Source organism: Erpetoichthys calabaricus, chromosome 6 (assembly GCF_900747795.2).
Source record: "Erpetoichthys calabaricus chromosome 6, fErpCal1.3, whole genome shotgun sequence".
NCBI classification, from domain to species: domain Eukaryota; kingdom Metazoa; phylum Chordata; class Cladistia; order Polypteriformes; family Polypteridae; genus Erpetoichthys; species Erpetoichthys calabaricus.
The window spans coordinates 77,153,060-77,179,332 of NC_041399.2; the positions used below are offsets into that span (position 1 = coordinate 77,153,060).

Here is a 26,273-nt window from a genome sequence, read left to right on the forward strand (position 1 = left end):
TTTACTATTGATACTAGTCTTGTAAGAGCCACTCTCAGCAGGTTAAAAATGACCAATTTCAATCATAAACATTTGGTGTATCATTATAGACTGTTTCAAGGTCAGTGATTACAAATATGATGCGATTTTTTTTTCCTGTTACAATTAAGAATGTTTAGACTTTAAACATTTAAATTGAAGCACACATTTGCTATTTCAAATATCTGACTTAACTATTCTTATTCATTATGTACTTGTACCTCATAAAGTAAATCTTTACATTTCTTAAGAACACCCTGAATTAGTGTGGCTTACACTTATTCAGACCTTTTTCTTTTTTTTTATCCATTTTTATTCTTTATTCTCAAAACACTTTTAGTCTTGTAGTAAATGAGTATATCAATAGATTTGTTTTATTCTGTTCTATTTTCTCATACCAGCTTTACATTTTTGTCAGTAATCTTTTCAGATTGCCCTTTTAACAGAAATGGACATTTATTCTACTTAGAGAATGTGTCACAAATAAAAGCAAAAATAAAATAATGTTACATAAAATCGATGCACTTGTTTTAAATCTGGCCAGCCATCTGTCCTTTTATTTTCTGATTCCTGCGTTAATACAACTTTAGGGGCATGGACCTGAAACCCACCTTGACAGCAGCAGGCAAGAAACATCCGTGCAAGTGATGTCAGTTCATTACAGGGCATACTCCATCATACTGCACCTTTTAGAATTAACAGGCAAAGTGAACTGTATGTGCTTTCGATGTGGGAAGAAAATTAAAGTTACCCACACCCATAGGGTAAAAATGTAGTTTTACAATACACTTTGCAATACAGATATCTATGTACAAGACATTATTGACATGTAGATCAAAGTTGCTTTTTTTAAGTAATATATTTCCACAAACTTTTCATAATCATCAAATGAGTCACACAGCCTTCACCTATCCATCTTCCCATTTGTCAATATTTGGAGAATGATTTTCGTAGTGCATATTGGATCCAACTTTTGGTAAAAACTGCTTCTAAGAAAACATGCCTATACCAGAACCTGATGATGCAGATCATTGGATTTTTTTTTGTTCTTTATTTTGCCTTATACAATTTCTTGTATTAGGAATTTGTTAGTTTTCGCATACCCCTTGGGGTCAGAGCGCAGGGTCAGCCATTGTACAGCACCCCTGGAGCAATTGAAGGTTAAGGGCCTTGCTCAAGGGCCCAGCAGTGTAGGATCTCTTTTAGCAGTGACGGAGATTCGAACCGGCAACCTTCAGGATACCAGCGCAGATCCTTAGCCTCAGAGCCACCACTCATTCTTTTGGATGGAAAGCAGCGCTGTCTTGTCTGTGGTGAGGGCCACTAACCTCTTATGTATTTGATGTAAATGGTCAGGTCATCAGGAGAGTGTGTCCTTTGTGCTGTCAAGATGCTTTGCAGGCTCTGTTGTTTGAGGGAGGTGGACATGCACCAGTGTTACAGCACTCCCAGTGTCCAACATAAAGAATTATTGTATTTTGGCCACAAGAATTTTAGGATGACCTTTTATTTGGTAATGGTACATGCTGGCACAGAGTGATGAATTTGGCATGAGGAGCAAAAGTTCCCCAATGCAAAAAAGAAGAGCTTACATGTAAGTGAAGGTGAGCTTATGTAATTTTTAGCCATTTAGTTACATAAACACACCTTGTAAGGAAGAGTTTTCCTCTTCAGAATTCTGATTTGTTTTTAAAATATGCCCTTATGTTTGCATGTTTTCTGTTTTTTTGACTTGTGTAATCTTTGACATCACCAAGGAATCACATTGTAAAAGAACTTTTGAAAGATAAGGACATTGATTTTGCAATAAGTAATCTTTTTTGAAAATGTTTGTAGAAGAACGTCTTTATTTATTTATTTATTTTTTTTAATTATTTCATACTATCTTGACGAAGTTATGGCAGTTTGCAGTTTTATCGATTTTGACAACTACAAAGACATTTGTTCCATTGCAGTTGGATTTAGACAGGTTGCTGTCAAGTAGCAGAATGAATTAGCAATAATAAGAAAAATAAAGTGTTCATGTCCGTTATGATAAGCGTGTTCTTTGGCTCCCAACAGAAGCAGACAGCACATTTGCTGCATCTGCTTGTTTTTGCCAGGTATGCAAATGAATAGTCAGCTTTTGGAAGAGTGTCAAAATTCTAGGGGCATATTAAGTTTCAGTAGTCATAAACATTTTCTTGTCACACCAAACTTTTTTAATATGTGGACTTGACTTCATCAGGAAACATACTAAAGTCAGGTTAAGGAATAAGTCAGTATCAAAGTATAATTTGGTAGAAGCCTAATTCTTTGAAACATTTAGATTTTTTTTTCTTTTTGCCAGTTGAATAAGCTAAACTTTCACAGACATGTGCTTCTGAATCAACTTAATGAAAATAATTTATGTTACTACATCTGCTTCTCTTTTGATTAAGTCAGCATATTTTATTCTTTGAAAGATCGTTTAGCACTAGGTAGTGTTGCTTGACTGTTGTAATAAATTGTTTGTTTGACCAGGCTAAAGTGAATATTTTTGAATTTTAAATAGTTTAGTCTTGATCTGGTGCATGTGTTCAGTCTATTTACAGTGTTGGTGGTCAGTCAGATTAAAGTCTACTTTAACTGTGAAAGGTACAGGAGACACGGCTAACTAAGGAAAGAGGGGGTATGGGATGCACTTTATGCTCTTTTAGTCTGGAATTGTGGTCGATTTCAGTAAACAGGTAGTGTATCCTAAGGCACTGGAATGTTACCTATAAGACTGTTGGAACAATCTCCATTATTAACGCATTGTGTGATGCTGAACAATTTGCTTGAACTGTCAGTGCTCTATTTACAGAAATTAATAAACCTTTGTTGCTTTATAATAATAATAATAATACATTTTATTTATTTGTAGGCGCCTTTCTAAACACTCAAGGACACCGAGCAATAGACAAAACACAGATTATAAACAAAAGTAAATACAAAAGTTAATTATGATTTATAATTCTATGAAAGTAGTAACAAATTCAACACAGACTAAAAGAGAGAGTTTATTTACCAAGACTGTTGGGCTCCACATTTAACTGTAGTACACATTTTCTTTTGTTTCTGTACAGTAGCCTAGTTTTCCTCCTATATCCATTAAGATTTACATTAAGGTCTAACTTGGCAATAAATGATATTTGAAAGACAACAAGCCTGAAGAATCTGAGTTGTGCATAAGTGTGTGTCTGAAACAAAATCAATGTAAAACTGTGTTAATTTTCCAGAATGTGTGTCTGAATGAATATAATGTCAATTGTAACCCTACATCTATTGCCACTATAATTTGAGTTTAACCTTTGAAGTCCCTCTGAGTCGGCTTTGCACATCACCTTTGTATTAGAAAATAGGAGTTAAGAGTATTAACTGCAAGACTGTAGGTTTATTCACCCCTATCCATTCACTGTGTATTTTTGTTCAAGAAACTTTATATGCCAATATGCCAGTTGCATTAATTTGTGTCTTAATCAAAAATTTGTGTAGTATGGCATTTAACCTTAACCTTGTTAAAGACAATTTTTGTCTTCAGTTATTTTTTGTGAAAAAATTAAATCCCAGATTCTGATGTGTTTGATTTATTAATTTGTATACAGTATAAAAGAGCATTATGTTACTGTGGAAGAAACTGATGTATTTTTATTTTGTTTCACCTGTCATACTGTAGTATCAAACTTTCCCCACAAATAAAAATGGGTTCAAAGCGGGGATGAGATTGGAAGGAGTTGACCCCCTTCACCCATCTATGTTTTGTGTGCTGTCAGTTGCAGAGGTAAGTTTAAAAGTGGCTATTACTGAATGTCCTATGTAGAATGTTGCAAAGGTGGCGAAGCTGAAAAACCAGTTAGTAAAGCAGTGTGGGTTCTAGGTGTGAAGTAGAAAATACAAGAACATAACCAATGAGAATTCATGATTTCATTCATGAACACTTGTCCAAATAGTGACAGTTGCTTTTTAAAGGATTAATCATAATATTTTCATTGTCAGACAAGCTTAATTGGATTAAAGGCGGTGGTGGTTGTGAGCCCACAGAGCTTGTCCCACTCCATGCAGTACTGGGTACAAAGCTGAAACATTTATATACATACCCACACTCCCCTTTACTTGGCCAGTTTGCAGTTCTTTAAAAAATTATTCACATGTCTTTTGGATGTGGGAGCTTAATTGGAGTGCCTGGAGAAACACATGAAGACATGCTTAAGAATGTAAACTCCACACAGACCGAGACTGAGCCAGGATTTGAATATATTGTACCAATGTACTGTACCTCTCAAACATGCATCACAAGAATAGAAAGTGCTTTCTTTTGAACACTGACAATATCTAAAAATTGATTTTTAAAGAAGAAATACATAATCTTTTGTTTCTGGTTTATTTTTGCAGATCCTTGGCTATCGCATTAGAGTTCATTTTGATGGTTACTCAGACTGTTATGATTTTTGGGTTAATGCTGATTCATTTGGTATTCGTCCAGTAGGGTGGTGTGAGAAAACTGGACACAAGCTTCATGGTCCCAAAGGTATGTGCCTTAAAAGCTGCTTGTCCTTATTAGCAGTAATAATTCCTTAAATGGTAGATCAATTAACAGTACTAAGGTTATCATTCTATGCATTTGCCATCTTGTCCACAATACAGAATACGCTGAAAAATACTTGGAGATTATGTTACTTATTAGGATGGCACTGTAAGGTTTAACTAACGTCTGTTCCCTGATGATATGTTGGAGTGGTCATCATATGTGTGCTATGTGTTGCACAGTAGTTTACTATGACTTTGGGCGTTTGACCAAACTGTATTAAAGGAGCACCCACCTTTTTATTTTAGAACAAAAAAACTCCTTTGGAATTCCATCTCAGTTATAGCATTATGCCTAACCACATTGACGTCCTCTTTATGTTTTATGCTTCCCTAGAAGATGCAGTCTCAACGTCAGTTTATATGTAGAGCTAACTTTATGGCAGAAAAGTAAGGGATGTTTTTTGTTTGTGTATCCGTTGTCTTGTGCCAGCATTGCTTCATGTCTACTGTAATGTAATGTATATATTTTCTTTTTTCTTTATTTTGCTGTCACTGCTTTCAGTCTAGAATTGTGTATATGCTTGCCAGATGAATTCATTCATATGATTGTCTGAATCCTTCATGTGTCTTAATTTTCATGTTATATAAGTGTTTGATCTGCTACTTCTATACATCAGCTTTCATGTGCTGTATCTGAAATGGGTAATGCTGTGCTTCATTCTGCTGTATTAGCAGTTTTCTGTATGGAATCCTGTTTCACAAGCTTTCCTAATACATCTGTTTCCTTGTTGTTTGCATCTTTTGCCTCTGTGATGTTTGCACTTGATCCCAGTTTTGCACCTTCTTTACTTTTTAATATTTGTACCTAGTCTCCAGTATGGAATTCTTTTTGTTGATCTCCTTTATTGTGTCTACTGTAATGTTTTAACTCATTTATCCTCTCCCCTATTTATATATTCTTCATAAAGACCTTAAATTTGGTCTTCATCATAAAGATTAACATATCATGCTTCTAATGTTCAGCACATGTTTATTGTCTTATCCTGTGGCTTAACTGTGTGAAAACCTTAGATGCCATTTTATTCCACTTCCTTTGCATCATGTATTACTTCAAATACCCTTTGTTAGACGATGAAGTTATTATAGTCATGACTGAAACAAGCAACCTTGGCTGACACTTCATCTGAGTATATTGCTTCTGATTATCTACATCTGTTTCATTCGCTGTCTTCTGTTGTATGAATGAGGTGTAGTCAAAAAAAAACAAACTATTGAAATTTATTAACCTTTTATAAAACTTTTACACAGTACCAGCGGGTATTGTACTGTATATACTTTGACTGTATATACTTTTTTTATAACAGTAAAAAAACAGTGGGAATACCTGTGCTTAGCCAGGTATGCACAGATCAGAAGCAATTGACACACGGGGCGATTATTCTTCTTCTCTTTACTAATCTGTTAATACATTCACAATGCTTCATTACTATGATGCAACAGAACTGACAGTGCTCTAAATTGTATTGTTTGTCTTACTCATGCCTGCTGTTTGGTAAATAAATCATGACATGTCTATCTCTATCTAGTGGTGATGCGCATTGTCATAGTTGTCATCTTTTGTTGTGCATTATGGGAAGTTCACTGCTTCCTTCTGTTTTTTGTTACAGTAGATTTAATCTCTTTACTTCATTGCTGTCACCTTCCACTGAATCTCTGTCTTTATCCATGGTTTCTTTAAAGTCATATCCTTTTTATTTTTTACCCTAAGCACTCAATTGCCTCTTTGAGTATTGTATCTATACACTTTTTCTGTCACATGTTTGCATGGTTTATCTCTGTTTTACAGCCTTTGTTCTGTGTTCTTAGTTATCGTCTAGGTTTCTTTTGAGGCTTTCTAAATAGATTCTTTCTTTTCTTTTGTCTCTGTCTGTCTTCAGTTTCAGTGCTACTTCCATCAGTAATGAAATGTGATTTACTCTGATATCAGACCCAGAATAGCTCAGTTTGTGTACCTTTTGGACCAATATCTGTCCTGGTTGGTATATATGATTGTGAGCATGTTGTGATTTTTTTTGTTGAAGTTGTTTGCATTGTCTCAACTTGAATTAAAGTGCAAGAGGCTTTTGTCATTTCATCTTTGTAGACCAAAACCACTTTGCTTTTTGCCATTATTCCTTCTTTTCATCATTCTATCACCTCCTGGTACTTGTTTTTTCTACTTCTTATCTGAGTATCTCTGCGGTGGGCTGGGGCCCTGCCTGGGGTTTGTTTCCTGCCTTGCACCCTGTGTTAGCTGGGATTGGCTCCAGCAGACCCCCGTGACCCTGTAGTTAGGATATAACGGGTTGGATAATGGATGGATAGATGGATGGATCTGAGTATCTTTTTGGTTTCTACATAAAACTCTTTTATTATAGTTGTTGGCTATGACATCATAGCCTATTCAGGGTCACAGGGAAGCCTGTTCATATTTCTTCATCATCTGCTGTAAGGCAAGAATCAAAACTGACTGTGGCATTAGCAGATCAGTGCACAGCTTTACCAACACACACATACTGAGCCAAGATGCTAATTTAGGATTACCATTTAACCTAATATGGACATCCTTAGGGATGCAAGAAGAAAACCAGAGTTCTTGGAGAAATGCACAATGTGCTGACTCCAAATGCAGTGAACCTGCTAAGGATGTGAACTTAGAATACTAAATCTATGAGATGTTGCCTCTGCTATTGTAATATAATGTGAACTAAGAATACAAAATCCATGGGGTATTGTACAGTGAGCCAAAATGAATTACCACATTTCACAAGGTCATTGGGCGAGGTAGAGGCAGCCGAGTGGGTTGGGGGTCCTTTGATAGGCGATCCCGTGCAGTTGTCAGTTGGCAACATGCCTTGGTCCGGTGCACACCTTGCTTTCACTGTCGAAGTGTTCTTCACAAACAACAAATCCATCATCACTATGCAATGCGCCTTCCGAACACACTTCAGCATTACTCCTAACAGTGACATCCTAAATCGGAAAACAATTCTTCAGTGGGTGGCTATTTTTAGACAGACGGGTACAACATTGAACAGAAAATCTTCAGGCCGTCCTCGGACTGTACGAACGCCTGAAAACATCCAAGCTGTAAGGGCATCAATTTTGCAGTTTCCTAGACGTTCAACACGCAAACATGCTTCTGCCTTAGGAATTCCAACATGTTTTTGAGGAGGATTTTCCATGAGGACCTTAATTTCCATCCATACAAAATAATGGTAATGCAAGAGATAGATAGATAGATAGATAGATACTTTATTAATCCCAATGGGAAAACTCACTGACAGAGACTGAGAGAGCCAGTTGTGTATACAAGCAAACCTTTCACAATTGGGCTGAAACCAACCCTCATGAACTTCATCAAAGACAGTGAGCATGTTATAGTTTGATGCGCTGTTGCAGAATTTGGCATTGTAGGCCCTTACTTTTTTGAAGAGGGGGGAAGCAACAGTTGTCGTCACTTCAGAATGTTACATTGAAATGCTACAGAACTTTTTGTATCCCCAACTGGAAGAAATGGATGTGGTGGATGCTTGGTTTCAACAGGATGGAGCAACAGCTCATATGACATGGAGATCCATGCAAGTTTTGCGGGAGGTGTTTCCGGGGAAGCCGATCACCCGGTGCAGCAATTTTGGGATGGCCTTCACGTTCGTCTGATCTTGCTCCATGCGATTTCTTCTTGTTGGGCTATTTCAGGTCGAAGGAATACACACACCGACCTCAAAACCTTGAAGCCCTCAAGGACGCTATTGGCCATGAATTCGCAGCTATTCCCCTTGAAATGGCCAAATGAGTCATGCAAGCGTTCAGAAAGTGTATCAATAATGATGGCCTCTACATTGAAGTGAAAGAAAATCTATTTTGTATACCCTTTCTTGTGTCGTAATGAAATTTATTTTATCTTGTAGCGTTTTTGTAGAATTAACTTTTGAAATGTGGTACTTCTTTTTGTCTCACCCAATATAAGGATACAAAGAATATTCTTTTTTAGTGTATTCCTATGGACATGAATAACATCTAAGCTGTCTTGTTCCAAGATGCTATGGGACCTAATGCACCATGTACTATAATGCAGCTAGTATACCAATGTTAGTTTTAGGATAAATTGTACTTTCATTACTCCAAATATTTAGATAGAAATACGATTTTTTACCTCCTTTTTAGGTTATAAGGAAAATGAGTTTGAATGGTCATCTTATTTGCAGGCTTGTAATTCTCCTGCAGCACCAAAGAATCTTTTCAAGAACCACATTAATGTAAGTTTTAAAATTTAAACTTTTGATATAATGCCTTACCATATTCTGTAGAAATGTACAATATACTGTTTTTAAGATGAAACATTTTAAAAATGGTTTCAGGTTTAGGGGTTTAGAAATGACTAAAAACTTACTAGACTTTTTTTTTTACCTTCAGCAAGATATTTTTTTCCAAAATATTTATTGGTTCTAAATGGCATTGATTGTTTGTTGTTCAAGATATAGTATGCCCTCAATATTCTAAATGAATAAAATGGAAAACAAATTTTCTTCAAATGAAAAGAATAAAGATTAATATAAGGACTCTCCAGAAAAAAAAAAATAATGCATTTTCTAAATTTTAGTTTTAATTGGGTAAACTGTGTTTTTTCAAAGGTACAGAACATGCAATTGAATTGAAATAACATTGTTTAATACTTTTTTGTCCTGGCCATTGATGGAATAAATGCCTGTTGCAAAAGCTTTTAAACAAGATTTGTCTAGAATGAAGTATGGAATTTAGTTCCTGCAGAGTCACAGTGGCTGTAGATTTCTTTCCAGTCATTTTCTTAATTAGAAGTTAATTCTTGCTGATACAGGAAGTTTTTATGGCTTGCCTTAGCTCTTTGTTTGTAATTTCAGTTAATGAATATTTGTATAGCTGTTGCTTTTCTATATCAAAAAGATTCTTACTACATTTTCAGTGTATATGTGTTTAACCAGTTTCTACACATTTCCATTTAGTTTGCTTGCTTTATGTGCTAACATCTTGATTGCTTCATCCGACTATTTAAAAACATTTAAACCAAACATTAAATAATGTGAAAGCTAATGCTTGAGCTGATAATGCAATTTACACCAATGTGTACTTATCATAAAGTGTCATTTTAAATTCAATATTTATTAAACAACAAGAGAAACGTTGATGGATGGGAGAGTACTAAGCAAGACAATTCAGTTGATTTTCTCAGAAAGTAAAATATTCAGAACTAGAAATTTCTGTTGCAGCATAATGATAGCAACAACAAGAAATCTTAATAAATTACATATTAAACTCTTTTAAAAACAAAGTGTGTTCTTCCAGAACCTACAGACTGCTAGCCTATACACTTCTTCATGCATATTGGAGTGCTTGAAATATAAAAATAATGCACAATGATCAGTCCAACTGGTAATGTTTTCTACCTTTTGACAACCTGAAATACACCTTAAGTGGAAACACAGCTACTGTGTTTATTTATCATTATATTAACAGTTACATCATGGAATTACAAAAAAAAAAATAAAAAAAATAGCTAGACATATAGTGAATAAATATTGTATCACAACAGGATACACATTTACACAATCCACATTTGATAATAAATCTGCCACATTCTACAGGCACACAGGAAAAAACACTATCCTTGCACACCAATGGTCAGACATTACAAAACTTAAATACTACCAAAAAGATGCCCAAAATGTGCATACACAACTTTCCATGTAAAAGTTGGGATTTGTAGAAGAAAACAAGAGAACTTGCACATTTCAGAAAAAGTGGGAAATGCCAATACTCTTGATCAAGTAGGGAAATGTAGCCAGACCAGCTAAAAGTTGACTCACATGTACAATAATTCATATCACTGAGACATTATTTTAATGTACACTGATGTGACAAAACTTAGGAATATTATGTATAGACTATATATTGGTTTACGAGGGCTAATGCAGTTTATTTGCAATGAAACATTTTTGTTTTTCGTCAGTTTATTTAAGCTACCAGTTTTAACATTTTAGGATTATAAACCAATTCAATCACTTGTTTTCAGTAATTGCATTAAGTAAAAACACAGGGGTTTGATTCACTCACTACATACAAAAAGCTCTAATCTCATGCTCTGTAGCCTATTCATAGCATAATTGTTTGACACAACATGTCTTATTTGGCACTATTTATATGAAAATAGACATATGCAAAGGAAAACTGACTGACCGACAAGGGATTACATTCAGTTTACTTATGGGCTAACATAAAAAGGCAATTTGCAGCAGTGTGTGGTTTTCCTAACATGATCTGAGCATTTGACTGCACTTGTACTGCAATAAGTGCACCTAAAGAGCATGAAGCTATTTTTTTTAACCATACGAAGTTGCATTGTATTAATGTACAAGGTACCTGTGGTGCCAAGGTGAGACTGACAAACATTGTAGCTCAGTGGCCTGGGACACCCCATTATTTGTTTATTTTCAGGCAAAGTAGCATTGGTAGATGACTTGCTGATGATGTAGTTCATGTGGGCTAGCTTGTTGGTAAGGTAACTGGCTGAATCTTCATTTTTTCATATGGCCTATACTTAATTCATTATAGCAACAATCATGTCATTACATTTGAAAGGTAATAGTGTCTGCCTGCTCACACTCTGGCTCCTTATGCTTTTTTCCAATCCCCTGAGAGACGCTTTACCAGCCAGTGAAGGTCTGCAGTATCGTGACTGCATATGTACGATGTTGAATAGCATAGTCTATACATGGTTGTTTCAGGGTAGCATCTGGGTGGGGTTTGTGGAGTGTTCATTTACAACCATTTACGAGATGTTTGTTCTTTATCATAAATATAAATCATAAATATGGATTGCCATTTTAATTATGCAATACTTGTTTCTTACTGATGCTGACTGTTGACACCCACAAATAAATTATAAACACAGTATAAATCCTTCAGAAATTCCACAAATATATCAAATGTTCCTAAGGAGTTTATCAAGAATATTTACTTGGTATAAAAGCAAGTTTTACACTTTAAATATTCCTTTTATATGAGTAATCATTTGTAGCCCATTAACATGAATGTTTGTGTTTTTCAGTCTATTTTGTCAAGTGACATCCAAGTTGGCATGAAGTTAGAAGCTGTTGACCGGAAAAATCCATCATTGATATGTGTTGCATCAGTTGCAGACATTGTAGATGATTACTTACTAGTGCACTTTGACAACTGGGATGACACATATGATTACTGGTAAGAGACCTGTCTCTGATCTTAACATCAAGAAAATTGTATTATTTCCCTCCCTGGCATCACTTGAGCTTAAATAGAGGTGATACATTACCATTTATGAGTTTGATGGCAAGCTTATTTTTTTAACACAGTCATTAACCTTTATTATTGAACACTATTTATTATTGAAATAGTGTAGTGTAACAGCAAGTGGCGGAGTGGTGGTTCTGTGAGGCAGAGTGGTGGCTCTGTGGCTAAGAATCTGTGCTGATATCTGGAAGGTTGCCGGTTCAAGTCCCATTACTGTTCAGAAAGGGATCCTACCCTGTTGTGCATTTGTGAAAGACCCTTAACCTGAAAAATTGCTGTAGAATATCTGACCCTGCACTCTGACTCCCAAAAAGGTCATGTGAAAAGACAATTTCCCCCCAGGGATTAACAAAGAATATCAAATCAAAATCAAATTATAACATACAAGAGCCTCATAGTCTCAAATTCTTGGCGAGCCTACCATATCTTCAGTGAGAAGTTTTCTCATAATTCTCCAAGCTTAATTTGATTTAGCATTCTAAATTGCCTCTGAGTGTGGATGCATACCCAGGAATGAACTAGAGTCTAGTTTTTGGTTAATACATAACGTCCATTGGTCCCTATCCAAATGGGGTAAAGGGCTGTTTTTAAAATAAGGAGCCTTTTTATGCAAGTATTTTTTAACTTAAAAATTGATTGCCTTTCCCCTTATTGTCAGTTCTGTAACATGTTGTGGTGCCAGGGCCCATTAAATGAAGCTGAAAAAGTTCAGTGTGTGCTTAATTAAGCATAAGTCTCATCTTCTAGTGAAACAATGCTTTTTTCTTTCAAACAAAAATCAATTTTTTCATGGATTGTGTGTTTTATTTTAATAATAATAAAATTAATTTGTATTAGGACAGTACTTTCAATACCTGGAAGTAATATTGTGAGGCTTGCCAGCAAATATGGGTCAGTGATGCAATGAGGTTCAATACTCCCTGTTTAAAGAGAGTAAGGATATCTTGAACAATGTACTGGTAGAGCTTTGACAACCAAAAAGAAAGCAATACAGGCTCTGTCTGTGGATATAAATATGATTAAATGCAGTTAATAACTCGGTAGTTATCAAAATAATTTAATCAAGAAAGAAAGTAATGTGTATAGTCCTGACTATTTATTCTAGTACTAAAAGATGTACATTAGGGCAAGTTTCCTTCATCTCTGTGGCACAATCTACAGTATGGGAGAAAAACTGAATACCTGGAGGTAAAATATATGCAGAAACAGGCAGAATGTGGAAACTCTGTGTGTTTAATGACTGGACGTGTGATTTGAACCCAGCAGGAAAGTGGATCACGTAAAATGAAAGAAAGTTAATAAAAAGATTAAGAGCTATGACAACATTTTTCTATATTATACAGTATACTTGTTAACTCATTTCATATTTATAAAGCAGTAACACATTCTTTATTAACTTTCTTCACAAGGTATTTCACACTAATAAATATTGATGTCTGCACATAGTAAAGACAAAATTGAAGCAGCTATAGTAAAGAAACAAGGATATGAATAAAATACAGGAAATGGTCAAAAGTAATGGAAAAACGATCTCTTATGTAAGCTATCTGATTCTATCAAGTGGCAAATGCTGAGAATGTTTAGCTTGTTTGATAATAAGTAGCACAAGTCAGGGTCACACCTTGAATTTTATAACTGTTATTAAATTAATCACAACATACCATACTCAGACCCTTTTAATCCAATTTAGAGATTCCAGTGCTGGAGTGTAACATAGCAAAGTCTCATGGTAAAGGCAGGACATTTTTCCTGGGCAGGTAGTTAGTCCATCACAACTCTTTTTTTTAAACCGACACTCACAAAGTGTGCCAGTTTTTCATTGCCAGTTAACATAACACATGTCTTGGAGGATATTGTACAAACAGGGAAATTGGCAAACTTCACATGGACCACAACGAGGCATGGGATATGAACCTAGGATTCTGGATGTAGGTGGAAGCTGTGTTAATCTCTATACCAGCGTTCCACCTCTAAATTGGCGTGCTTGAAAAAGAAATTCATTTATATTTTTTATTATTTTTAATCTATATTATTTTACATTTTAATACAGGTGTGATCTTAGCAGTCCACATATCCACCCAGTAGGCTGGTGTCAGAAAAATGGAAGACCTCTTACTGCACCTCAGGGTAGGTGAAATATTAACTACAGTTTTCAGCATTCATGAAAAAGAATGTTGTGTTGATCAGTTAACTGGCCACCTTTTGAAAAAATAATTAATTTCTAATTTCGCCATTTAGGTTTGAGGTTATTATCAGATTGTTTTGGGTTTGGAAACACCCAAGTATACCATGCATTAGAATAATGGTGGGGTGATGCCAGGTTATTACTAATTTCTAGAATGAAATAAAAGAATTTTGGTCATTTTCAACCACTGCATTGTCTGGCAAATATCATGCATATGGAATTATAACTTACATGTGCCAAGTATGAGTGATATATTAAAAAAGTGGTGACAGTGTAATATGATGGTAATAATTGCCTCACTAGCTTGTGGCATGGTAATCAGTTAAATGATGCTGTAGGTTTTAGTCAAAGATTCTGAATTTTAATTTTTTTTATCTATGTTTTTCATGAGACATGTTTTAAACATTGATTGTTAAAGTTCTGAAAATATTGGAATGGGAGAAAACATCCAACATTCTGGATGTGCAGAGGATTCGTGGTTTAGTTGTGAGATTTTTTTAATTGATGATTTCTGAAGTATGTATAACAAGTTCAAATATTTTCTTTGCAGAGATGAAGGTAATTAACATTTTATCAAACAAATCAGCTTCTACAGTAACATATTGGTTTGTGAGCCAGCTTCTTAAAATGCACAGCATATCACATATTTGCAATAAAAGATCTAGAAGATAACGACAGTGACAAAATATAATCAGTTAGAGTAGATGAACCTTATTAATTTTTTAGGGCTTACTTATCAGCATGCAGCATAACCCTCTAGTCTCTACAAATAAACAAGATTTTCTTTGTCTTAACAGTTTTTAGTCACAAGTAAATCCATGATTAAATTCTTGACAATCCTGCATTTAATTTTGTAGTGTTTTTAGAAAATATTCAGACTTCACTTTTTGCACAATTTGTTTTATAGATTTAATTTTAAATAGCTGTTTTTGTCCATCAATGTGTACCTGTGGCAAATTGAATAGATAGGACAAAGTTTAGAAAGGCACACTGTTTATGTAAGGTCTCACAATCTAAGGACAAAAAAGGAATTCTTTGTAGACCTCTGTTATACAATTTCTAAAGCTATGAGTGTTCCTAGGAGAACAGTGCCCTCAATAATTGTAAAATGTATGAAGTGTGGAACCACCAGGGGCCTCATGCATAACGCCGTGCGTAGAACTCACACTATAACATGGCGTAAGCACAAAAGCAGGAATGTGCGTACGCACAGAAAAATCCAGATGCAGGAATCTGTACGTACGCAAACTTCCACGTTCTTCCGCTACATAAATTCCGATCAGCGTGAAAAGTAATGCACGTGCATGCGCCTTCTGTCCCACCCCAACTCCTCCCAGAATTACGCCGCTTTGAATATGCAAATCAATATAAATAGCCCTTAAGCTCAGCCTTCTGTGAAAAGACAATGGGAAAAGCATGGGGGAAAATATAAGAATTTCAGCGAATACCAAATAGAGGCAAAGGAAAAACATACTATTTGTTGGTTTAAACACTGGTATAATCAACAAAATGAAGTTGATCAAGTGACAGAGTCTCGGAGAAACTCGAAAGCTCAAGTTCACAAAGTCGCACAGTGCCCAAAATAAAAAAGAAATCACATATCAAAGTCGCCATGAAAAGGCAAGTCGTAGCCCACCGTCTGAGTGTCATATGAAAGCTTATTAGGGTACAGACAAAAAAATAGGCACACAGTGGGGAAAAAAGCACGAAATATCAACTTTAATCTCGAAATTTCCACTTTAATCACGTAGTTTATTTTGCCATTAAAGTAGAACATCATAAACTTCATCTTACAATCGTTTCATTTACTAGTTTCTCAAATCCCATTGTAACTAAAGTAGCACATTAAATGCTTTGTTCTGTATTTGATCTTCTATGTGCTCTGTGTGTGAATCACTACCTGCTTCTTAAACAGGCTTTCTTTTTCTCCGACAGGACACAGAATCCATTACATTCGTGATATTACAGCTCTCTGAATAATTAAAATACTGAGATGTATACGTGATATCTTTTTCATGATGATAGGAGTTAAAGCATGTTATTAAACATGGGAACATGGTGGCGCAGTGCTTGTTCATGTCTCACGCAAAAGGCTTGCTGCACCATGCACAACCTTCGATGAAATAATTTATTGCAGCAGTACTGTCTCTTTCAAATGTACTAACCTCCAATTCCTGTCCTTACTTTTCTTTCTCCAAATGCCCAATCGCCACACAATCAGCTCTGTAATAGATGTGAAGCCATCTGTAAGCTTAGAATGCCGATTCTTCAAAACTTTTAAGGAACATTGAAATATCTTCGTAGTACATGTTTAATTATCTGTCTATCCTTCCAGTGTCGCATCAGCACGAGCAAGAATACAACGCAATGCAGGAACAATCCCTGAACTAGCTAGTGCTGCGGCTCCGTGTCCTCACATGTTTAATTATTAAGAATACAGATTATTTAAATGAAGTTAAAGTTTTATCTGTATAATATAATCAACATATTTTGCTGCATTTCATCTTAAAAATGATATTGTCATCATATGTAAATACGCGCTTTATAAAGTGGTGCAGGTTGTGCAATATTATAACTGTATCCCAAGTTTACAGTGAGGTGATTGTACTTATAAGTCCAAACAGTTCTACAAGGAGCACTTGATGGACTGATTTAGTGCGTTTATAGTTCTTGGGATGAAACTTTTTCTAAACCGCGAAATCTGTACAGGGAAGTCTCTGAAACGTTTTGCCGTGGCTGAGTCAGCGTCTGCTTCATGCTGTATACCGATAATTCTCTTTCTGATCAGCTGCTGCTGTGATTCCCCACTCAGATACAGTGATATAAATACTCCAAGTGGTGCAGTGAGAGTAATCTAGAAAAAGATGATCTGCTGTGGCAACCCTTAATTGGAGCAGCTGAAAGAAGAAGAAGATGCATTGAGAGTAACAACGCTAAAGCAGTTATGGTATTTGGAATACTATGGCTATTCCCTGGACCATTATATTGCTGCAGGTTAATTACAATCCGATGCATTACACTAATAAACAATATGCAGTTAGTTTCAGTGTATTTATAAAGCCGCGTCAGGAATGTGGGTCTAAGAAAGAAAGGGTGACCACACAGGAACAGTAGCACTGCTTTGACGCTGGGTGCCGCCAGTCTGCAAAATCGAGCGGAGAAATTGCGTACGCCAGGGCATGAGGTACCGTGGAAATGTGCGTGGCTTTACGCCAAGTTTAGGTTTTATACATCACGATTTGAGCGTGGAAACGTTCGTATGCAACATTTCTGTGCGTACGCCCCGTTTATACCTGAGGCTCCAGGACTTTTCCTAGAGTTGGACATCTAAGCAAACTGAGTAATTAGACAAGGAGAGCATTGGTCAGGGCATTGACTAAGAACCCAATGGTCACTGTAAAAGAGTTTCAGAAGTCCTCTACCAAGATGGGAGAACATGTCGGAAGGATGACCTTCTCAGTAGCACTCCATCAATCAGGCATTTATGGTAGAGTGGCTAGATGGAAACCATAATTGAGTAAAAGATATATGCTATCATATCAAAAGAATGCGAGGGGAAAAAAAAATCTCTGGTGTGATGAGACAAAAATTAAACTGTTTTGGCTGAACTTCAAGCACTATATTTGATGAACACTATGCACTGTTCATCATGTGCCAAATGCAATCTCTGTGGTGAAACATGGTGGTGGCAGTATTTTGCAATGGAGGTGCTTCTAAGTGGCACCGACAGGGTAACTGGTCAAAATTAATGGAAGAATGAGTACAGCCTAATACAGAGAGGTCCTAGAAGAAATCTTCTCTAGAATGAATGCAACTTTGGAATGGCACGATGGCTCAACTTTTAGTACAACAATGACCAGACGCATACAACTAAGACAATGCTGTATTGGCATTGGGACAAGTCTCTGATTGTTTGTTAGTGACATAGCCAAAAAGCCAGACGTAAACCCCATAGAACATCTGTGTAGAGACCTGAAGATGGAAATTTACAGACACTTCTCATTCAGTCTAGTGGAGCTTGAGAGGATCTGCCAGGAGAAATATTATAAACTGCCCAAATTTAGGTGTGCTAAGCTTGTAGAGATTTACCCAAGAAGATACCAAGATATAATTACTCCCAAAAGGGTTTCTCTAAAGTTCTAAATTAAGTTTCTTAATATTTATATGAATAAGAAATTTCAGTTTTTGGTTCCTAATACATTTTCAAACCTTTCAGGCAGGGAACAGTCTGACCCAGCCACTAACCTGGCCCCATTACTGTTTGTTTGCTGTGTCTGAGTGTATTAACATTGTATCTCTCATTTGAATAAAGACCCTGACTCTGCCTGTTTTGATATTAATAAAGTTGTTTTTCCTGAAACCTGTGGATTCAGCGTCTTCTCTCAGGTGCAAGATAGTAACTCACACATTACAATATTTTTGCAATTATGAATTATGATTCACTTCAAGAGTAAGACCGTGGTAATGCAGACTTTTTTCCCTTTGCCAGGCTCCCTCATGCATTTCCTAACACTACACTCACATCACTCACCCTAAACTCTGTGCCTTCAAGATGTAGGGAGAAAGTGGAATAAATACCTGGAGAAAACCATTGGCGATGCTGGAATATTATGAACACTCCCCACATAGACAAAAGACCAAAAGTGACCTGGCTGGGTGTAAAACCCATGTATTTAGAGCTGTATGGAGACGGAACTAATCACTGTGCCACCATGCTTTTTATCACCTATTTGTATCATTTAGGTATATACAAAACTACTTGTAATGTGAGAATTTTAAAGTTCTGAATTTTCTTTGCCTTTTTAAAGATCACATTTACTTAATTATTTAAATGGTATGCTACCCTTGTACATCATCTCTCCTGCACAATGTTAATAAATTCATGTTATTTTTTTAACATGACTGATAAATTTGTAATTGAGTATGCAGTGAAGCAAAGTTGTAATCTGAAAGCACAGCAGGGTAGTGACCCCCGCTTCTATTATGTTATGAGAAATTGCTCATATTGCAGCCTGTCTATGGGAATATTTGACAGAGCACTGCATCTTTTAATGAATTTGGAGCCATGTGTTTAAGCCACCTGCTCACATTTAAACTAAATTTTTGGCCTCTATGGATATGGATGTAAATTGGTGCATGCTACAGAATGCTGGTTTAGGGAGCTCTTAAAGACACCAAAGTGTCTGAATAATAATGCTAGTGATGCCTTTTTTATGCTAATTATCTTCAGCTTACATTAACAATGTACTATTTTTCATTTCTGATCTGAACTTGTTCCAAATGAAAAGACTTTAATACCTGCTGCTCTTTGGATGGCAAAGTGTTTTGTGGATGTATTTACATTTGTTACTGACTGCGGCAACAGTTAACAAAGTACTCTGCAAGTGGAACAAACCATTATAAAGAGAGTATTAAAGACTCGAAGTCTGTTTAAATAACTATTGAAAAGACATCAGAAATCCTCATCAGTTGAACTCAAAAATGTGGCACTCATGCAAGTTTTGCTCTGTGGGTGGAGTTAGGCTACTCCATGATACAAATGTCAGCTGTTTGTAGTCAGCTAATGTGGTTTGGGCACTTGGAACAGAAATCAAATGATTTTTGGGTAAAGAAGTGTACCCCGATGGAGGCCAAAAAAGACATGGTTGGAGGTGGTGTTAAAAGATATGAAAGAAATGTGTCTTACCTTACAGAATGGCCAGCACTGTGGCGAGAGAAGGAAGAGAGTGGGGGAAAGTCATCTGGCTAACCTGGGTAAACCCTGAAAATGACCATTAAACTAATGATAATAATAATGCTCATGGTTATTTCCATGCATTAGAAAACTACATCAGATAATGTTCTCAGCAGCAGGACATGTACATTCTAATATGAAATATTTATGCTCAAGAAATCTGTGTTTGGAATTTAGTTGTTTCCCACTCATCTTTACACAATGGACAGTTTTAAGTTACATCCAGTATAATGAATTAGAACACTTAATTCAACAGTACAAATAACTACGTTTACAGTACAACTTTTCGGTAGTCACAGATTTTGCATTTTCAGAAGCTGTCTTTGCTAAATGGCCATTTGTAAAGTTCTCAGTTGCTAAAGGTTGAATAAACCTAAGTAATAAATAGGGTACAAAAGACAGCCTATAAAAATAATTTTAAGTTCTTTTATTATCTAGATAAAAAAGGTTGCCAATAGTGATACTTAATAAATTGATCTGACATATTATTGGCTGATCTTGTTTTTTTACCTTCTTCCACATATTAGTCTCTTTCTACAGTAATCTGTGTAAACACATTGTTAAAACAGAAACTTTTTTATATTTTAGTAATAAATGTTACAAAATGTAGTAGGCATAAACTATAGAATGTGTAAAGCCTGAGTTCCAAAGATCAAATAAACACTTTCACAAAAGCTTCAACAATGATACAACAGTTTCTGTGGTGTAGCGCGCTAAGATTTGCTTCTTAGAGCGCAGCAGCTTTGCCATGCCTCACAGACCTGAGTTCGATTCCCCGCTGGGGATAAAGTGTTGCTTTTTTTTTTTCTTTTTAACCTCAAACGGACATAAAATTTATAAATTGGTATGCACTGTCAGTTAATGAGATCGTTATTTTCATGTGGGATGCTCCTTTTAAAATATTTTTTTAACAATTGAGACTGCAATTAACATGAACAACTGTCCCTATAACTGTTATTTTTAAGATCCATAACACACAGATAGACAGAGCACTGCGTAATAGAGAGACTTTTAGACAGGCAGAGATATATAAATAAACAGGGAAGGCACATGTACTGAAAGAAAAAAAGATCAACATGTGCGTTGTTCCTGCTGCACTAAATAAGCTCACGTGCTCTAACATCACCCCTCCCCCCATCTGACTCTGTAAGTAACAGCACAAGTACAGATGCAAACGAAGTGCATGTGTGTACTGTATAATATTAACAAAAAGAGCAGCTTACTACTGAAAACGGCAAATATAGGAGTGAGTGGGGATCGAACCGGGACTCTTGATTACACTTGGTGTGCGTCTGTACTTGTGCTGTTACTTAGAGAGTCAGATTGGGGGGAGGGGTGATGTTAGAGCGCATGAACTTATTCAGTGCAGCAGGAACAACGTACATGTTGATCTTTTTTTCTTTCAGTACATGTGGCTTCCCTGTTTATTTATATATCTCTGCCTGTCTGTCTCTCTATTACGCAGTGCTCTGTCTGTCTGTGTGTTATGGAACTTAAAAATAAGTTATAAGGACAGTTGTTCATGTTAATTGCAGTCTCAATTGTTAAAAAAATATTTTAAAAGGAGCATCCCACATGAAAATATAACGATCTCATTAACTGCAAGTGCATACCAATTTATAAATTTTATGTCCGTTTCAGGTTAAAAAGAAAAAAAAAAAAAGCAACAGTTTATCCCCAGCTGGGAATCGAACTCAAGTCTGTGAGGAACGGCAAAGTTGCTGCGCTCTAAGAAGCAAATCTTAGCACGCTACGCCACGGAAACTTGTATTATTTTTGAAGCTTTTGTGAAAGTGTTTATTTGATCTTTGGAACTCGGGCTTTACACATTCTATAGTTTACTAGGGGGCTCCGCCCCCTGCTCGCTTCGCTCGCCAACCCCTGGTGTTGGGAATGACAAAGAGCGTCATGTATGAATGAGATATAGAATATTGTGACGGTGTAGATGATGCAAATAGAAAGCAAACAATAAAGTGTGTGGCACAGTGTAAAGGTTTATTTGAAAATTTCTTTGTACACGCCGTTTAAGTGTAAAAGGTAATTCCAGCTCAGAACATGTAAGGTCATTTAAGATGGTTATTGTTGTGATCAGAGTCAAGTTTGTCAGAGCCTAGAAAGAGTTGTGTCTTTCCAGGAAGTAATGGAATGACTTGGGTATTTATGTTTTCCACATTAATATTTTTTGGACATAATATAGTGCGTTGTGTTAAAAGGGGCATTTGGTCTAATGAGATTGCTGTTCCAAATCTCTCTGTAACTAAGTCGTCGCAGATAAAGGTTTGAGGAATTGTAATAATATGTGGCTGAAGTCCATCTGTATTGGTGAGTGTACCATCTCTCAGTTGTAATAAGCAATTGTTATGATCTGGTTCTGGACATCGTATCTTTTTTACTAACTGTATCTTTTGAAAGCAATGCCAATTGTCTGCGTATTTTAAGGTGCACTGAACAATAGCTGAGTGCATGGCATCTGGAAGAATAGCTAATCACTGTCTAAAATCTCCTCCTCATAAAAGTACCTTTCCTCCAAATCGAATATTATTATTCATAAACGTTTGTTCATGCCATTGAACATTCATCAATAAACAACATTTTTTCAAGACGGATGGCACGTGCAGTGCCACCGTTAATGTTCATAGTGGATTCCGATTTGTAGGATCTAATGTAGTTGATAAAGATTTCAGTTTCAGATACATCGTCAGTTATAAGCTTCTGTAGATATTCAGTATATGAATGTAAAGAAGGCAGTGTAATTTGACCCTTTTGACAACAACGTGTAAATGTATAACTTGTATTGCCAGTTGTTTCTTCAGGGAAGTGAACTGAATGACAATGATTGCAAATGACATTCATTAATCTGAATGAATTTTCCTGGTGTATGTTTTGCTTGTGCCGTTTGAGAGGCGCGTTGTTGCATGTGTAGTATTTGGGACGTGTTGTTTTGGAGCTGTAATCGATTTGCCTGTGCTGTGTGAGAAGCCCGTTGTAGCCTTCGCTGCCATTAACGTATGTCTGAGATGGGAGGTGTTTCGTTTTGAATCCGTGCCTGTTGCGATGCAGCACTTTGATTGATAGTTTGCGTCATGTGGATCTAGGATGTAGATTTGTGCATATTAAATGAACTATTGTAGGATCTAATGCAGTTCATAAAGTTTTTACTTTTAGGTACATCGTTAGTTAGAAGCTTTAGTTGAGCTTTGCGTTTTTGGAGTCGAGTCATATTTTCTTTTAGAAATATGGATAAGTAATAAGGAGTATTGCACTCACTGTTAATATGGAGCCTTTTCTGTGGTTGAACGGTTAATAGTGCCTTATTGTAATGAGATCCACCTATGCTGCATAGCCGTCTATTTTGTTGTTTCTTTCGTGTTCGTGTGTTTGTTCCTGTTATCCTTTCCTTTTCGTTTTGTACCCGTGACCGTGTATTCATGACTTGTTTCTTTCTCAGCATGCGAAATATGGATAAGTAATAAGGAGGATCGCAGTCACTGTTAATATGTTTCCTTTTCTGCAGTTGAACGGTTAATAGTGCTTTATTGTAAGGAGATCCACCAATGCTGACACCTATGCTGTCTAGTGTGAAGGTGTTGATGTTCACTTTAGAATATGTGGCTTTGGGTTTCACTCCTTATGGATGTGTGTGTGTGGCGGGGGGGGGTGAGGATTGTTGTCGCGCGAGCGTCATCTTTCTTTTTGTGTTCCTGTGTCTTGTTGAATCCCCCTGTTTGTGTGTGTCCCGTCCCTTGCTTGTAGGGTCTGTGGGGTGGTTTTGTGTTCTTTTTTTTGTGTTCCATGGGCTTGTTGAATCCCCCTCTTGGTGTGTGTCCCATCCGCGAGCCTCTTTTTTTTTTTTTGGGTCTAGTTTCGTGTGCAATGTGTTTCGTGCTTTGCCTGCGTTTCCTCATTTCTCCATTTTTCCTGTGCTCACTCCTTTTTTCTGTGGTCTTGTCCGCCTCTCGCGGCCCCTCATCCGCCTCTCTCGCCCTCTTTTGTCCGCCTTTCTCGGCTCCTCAGCCGACTCTCGCGGACTCTTTTTGCGCCTGCGCAGTACGTCTTTTTGCAGCTACGGCCCATTGCCGGATGTGCCTGCGTCCATCATCCGGTTTAGCATTCTCGGTTAGTAATATGGATGCCTACTACATTTTGTAACATTTATTACTAAAATATGAAAAAGTTTCTGATTTAACAATGTTTTTACACAGATTACTGTAGAAACGGAACACACATGAAATGCGTGTGTTCCAAATAACGATCTATTATTTCCACTCCAAAACTCCACTTCACTCCCAGATAATCAATCAAGGCATGAGCTGGGAAAAGTTCGCGCACGTTCTAAGTCGGTGGGGGGATGGTATAGCCGGCTGCTGGCAGCACGTCTTTTATCAGCACATTTAGAGGACAAAGGATGCTGGCGGAGAGGTGTGAACTGATTTAAGAAGTGATTTAAGGTGGGCCGGATCTACAAGTTTTTTCATAGGCTCTGGTAATTCTAGTGTTAAACACATGTATAAGCTGTAGTTACTAAATATAGCTCAAAATATACTAATAGGAACAGTAAAACTACTATTTGGCATGCATATCAAAAAGATCTTTATCTTAGCTCAAAATTTGCAATTGATGCGTTTAATTATAATTTGCACATTGTTTATGAGACAATTTATGCCAAATTTTGAAGTACGAGGAAAGGCGTATCACCATTGTCTTACAGTAGGTAACTAGGGGGCTCCGCCCCCTGCTCGCTTCGCTCGCCAACCCCTGGTGTTGGGAATGACAAAGAGCGTGATGTATGAATGAGATATAGAATAATGTGAAGGTGTAGTTGATGCAAATAGAAAGCAAACAATAAAGTGTGTGGCACAGTGTAAAGGTTTATTGGAAAATTTCTTTGTACACGCCGTTTAAGTGTAAAAGGTAATTCCAGGTCAGAACTTGTAATGTCAATGAAGATGGTTATTGTTGTGATCAGAGTCAAGTTTGTTAGAGCTTAGAAAGAGTTGTGTCTTTCCAGGAAGTAATGGAATGATTTGGGTATTTATGTTTTCCACATTAATATTTTTTGGACATAATATAGTGTGTTGTGTTAAAAGGGGCATTTGGTCTAATGAGATTGCTGTTCCAAATCTGTCTGTAACTAACTCGTCGCAGATAAAGGCTTGAGGAATTGTAATAATATGTGGGTGAAGTCTATCTGTATTGGTGAGTGTACCATCTCCCAGTTGTAATAAACAATTGTTATGATCTGGTTCTGGACATCGTATGTTTTTTACTAACTGTATCTTTTGAAAGCAATGCCAACTGTCTGCCTATTTTAAGGTGCACTGAACAATAGCTGAGTGCATGGCATGTGGAAGAATAGCTAAGCACTGTCTAAAATCTCCTCCTAATAAAAGTACCTTTCCTCCAAAGGGAATATTATTATTCATAAAAGTTTGTAGAAGTTTATGAATGGTGTTGAGTAAGTGACTGGATGCCATTGTACATTCATCAATAATTAACATTTTTGCAAGACGGATGTCACGTGCAGTGCCACCGTTAATGTTCATAGTGGATACCGATTTGTAGGATCTAATGCAGTTGATAAAGATTTCACTTTCAGGTACATCGTTAGTTAGAAGCTTCTGTAGATATTCAGGATATGAATGTAAAGGAGGCAGTCTAATTTGACCCTTTTGACAATAACGTGTAAATGTATTACTTGTATTGCCAGTTGTTTCTTCAGGGAAGTGAACTGAATGACAATGATTGCAAATGACATTCATTAATCCGAATGAATTTTCCTGGTGTATGTTTTGCTTGTGCCGTTTGAGAGGCGCGTTGTTGCATGTGTAGTATTTGGGACGTGTTGTTTTGGAGCTGTAATCGATTTGCCTGTGCTGTGTGAGAAGCCCGTTGTAGCCTTCCTTGCCGTTAACGTATGTCTGAGACGGGAGGTGTTTCGTTTTGAATCCGTGCCTGTTGCGATGCAGCACTTTGATTGATAGATTGCGTCATGTGGATCTAGGATGCCTGATATTTACTCCGGTAGATGCAAAAGCAAATGAACTATTGTAGGATCTAATGCAGTTCATAAAGTTTTTACTTTTAGGTACATCGTTAGTTAGAAGCTTTAGTTGAGCTTTGCGTTTTTGGAGCCGAGACATTTTTTCTTTTAGAAATATGGATAAGTAATAAGGAGTATTGCACTCACTGTTAATATGGAGCCTTTTCTGCGGTTGAACGGTTAATAGTGCCTTATTTTAATGAGATCCACCTATGCTGCATAGTGTGAATTGTGTTTGGTCCCGTTATCCGAGCGGTATCGTTTTGTACCTGTGATCGCGAATTCATGACTTGTTTGTTCTTGAGCGTGAGAAATATGGATAAGTAATAAGGAGGATCGCACTCACTGTTAATATGGAGCCTTTTCTGCCGTTGAACGGTTAATAGTGCCTCATTGTAATGAGATCTACCTATGCTGCATATTGT

General features: G+C 36.6%; 1 protein-coding gene and 1 long non-coding RNA gene across 3 annotated transcripts in view; one reads left to right on the forward strand and one right to left on the reverse strand.

Moving 5' to 3' along the window:
* LOC114653416 (lethal(3)malignant brain tumor-like protein 4) overlaps window positions 1-26,273 on the forward strand; it is a 527,140-nt gene that overhangs the window by 158,140 nt on the left and 342,727 nt on the right. For both annotated transcript variants that reach the window (XM_028803732.2, XM_028803736.2), the window contains 5 exons: window positions 3,695-3,799; window positions 4,411-4,546; window positions 8,752-8,843; window positions 11,669-11,820; window positions 13,940-14,016. In XM_028803732.2, coding sequence (XP_028659565.1) covers window positions 3,695-3,799; window positions 4,411-4,546; window positions 8,752-8,843; window positions 11,669-11,820; window positions 13,940-14,016 — 562 coding nt within the window. The remainder of the gene's footprint in view (window positions 1-3,694; window positions 3,800-4,410; window positions 4,547-8,751; window positions 8,844-11,668; window positions 11,821-13,939; window positions 14,017-26,273) is intronic.
* Window positions 1-26,273, reverse strand: part of LOC127528415 (uncharacterized) — a 189,296-nt gene that overhangs the window by 113,127 nt on the left and 49,896 nt on the right. The window lies entirely within an intron of this gene.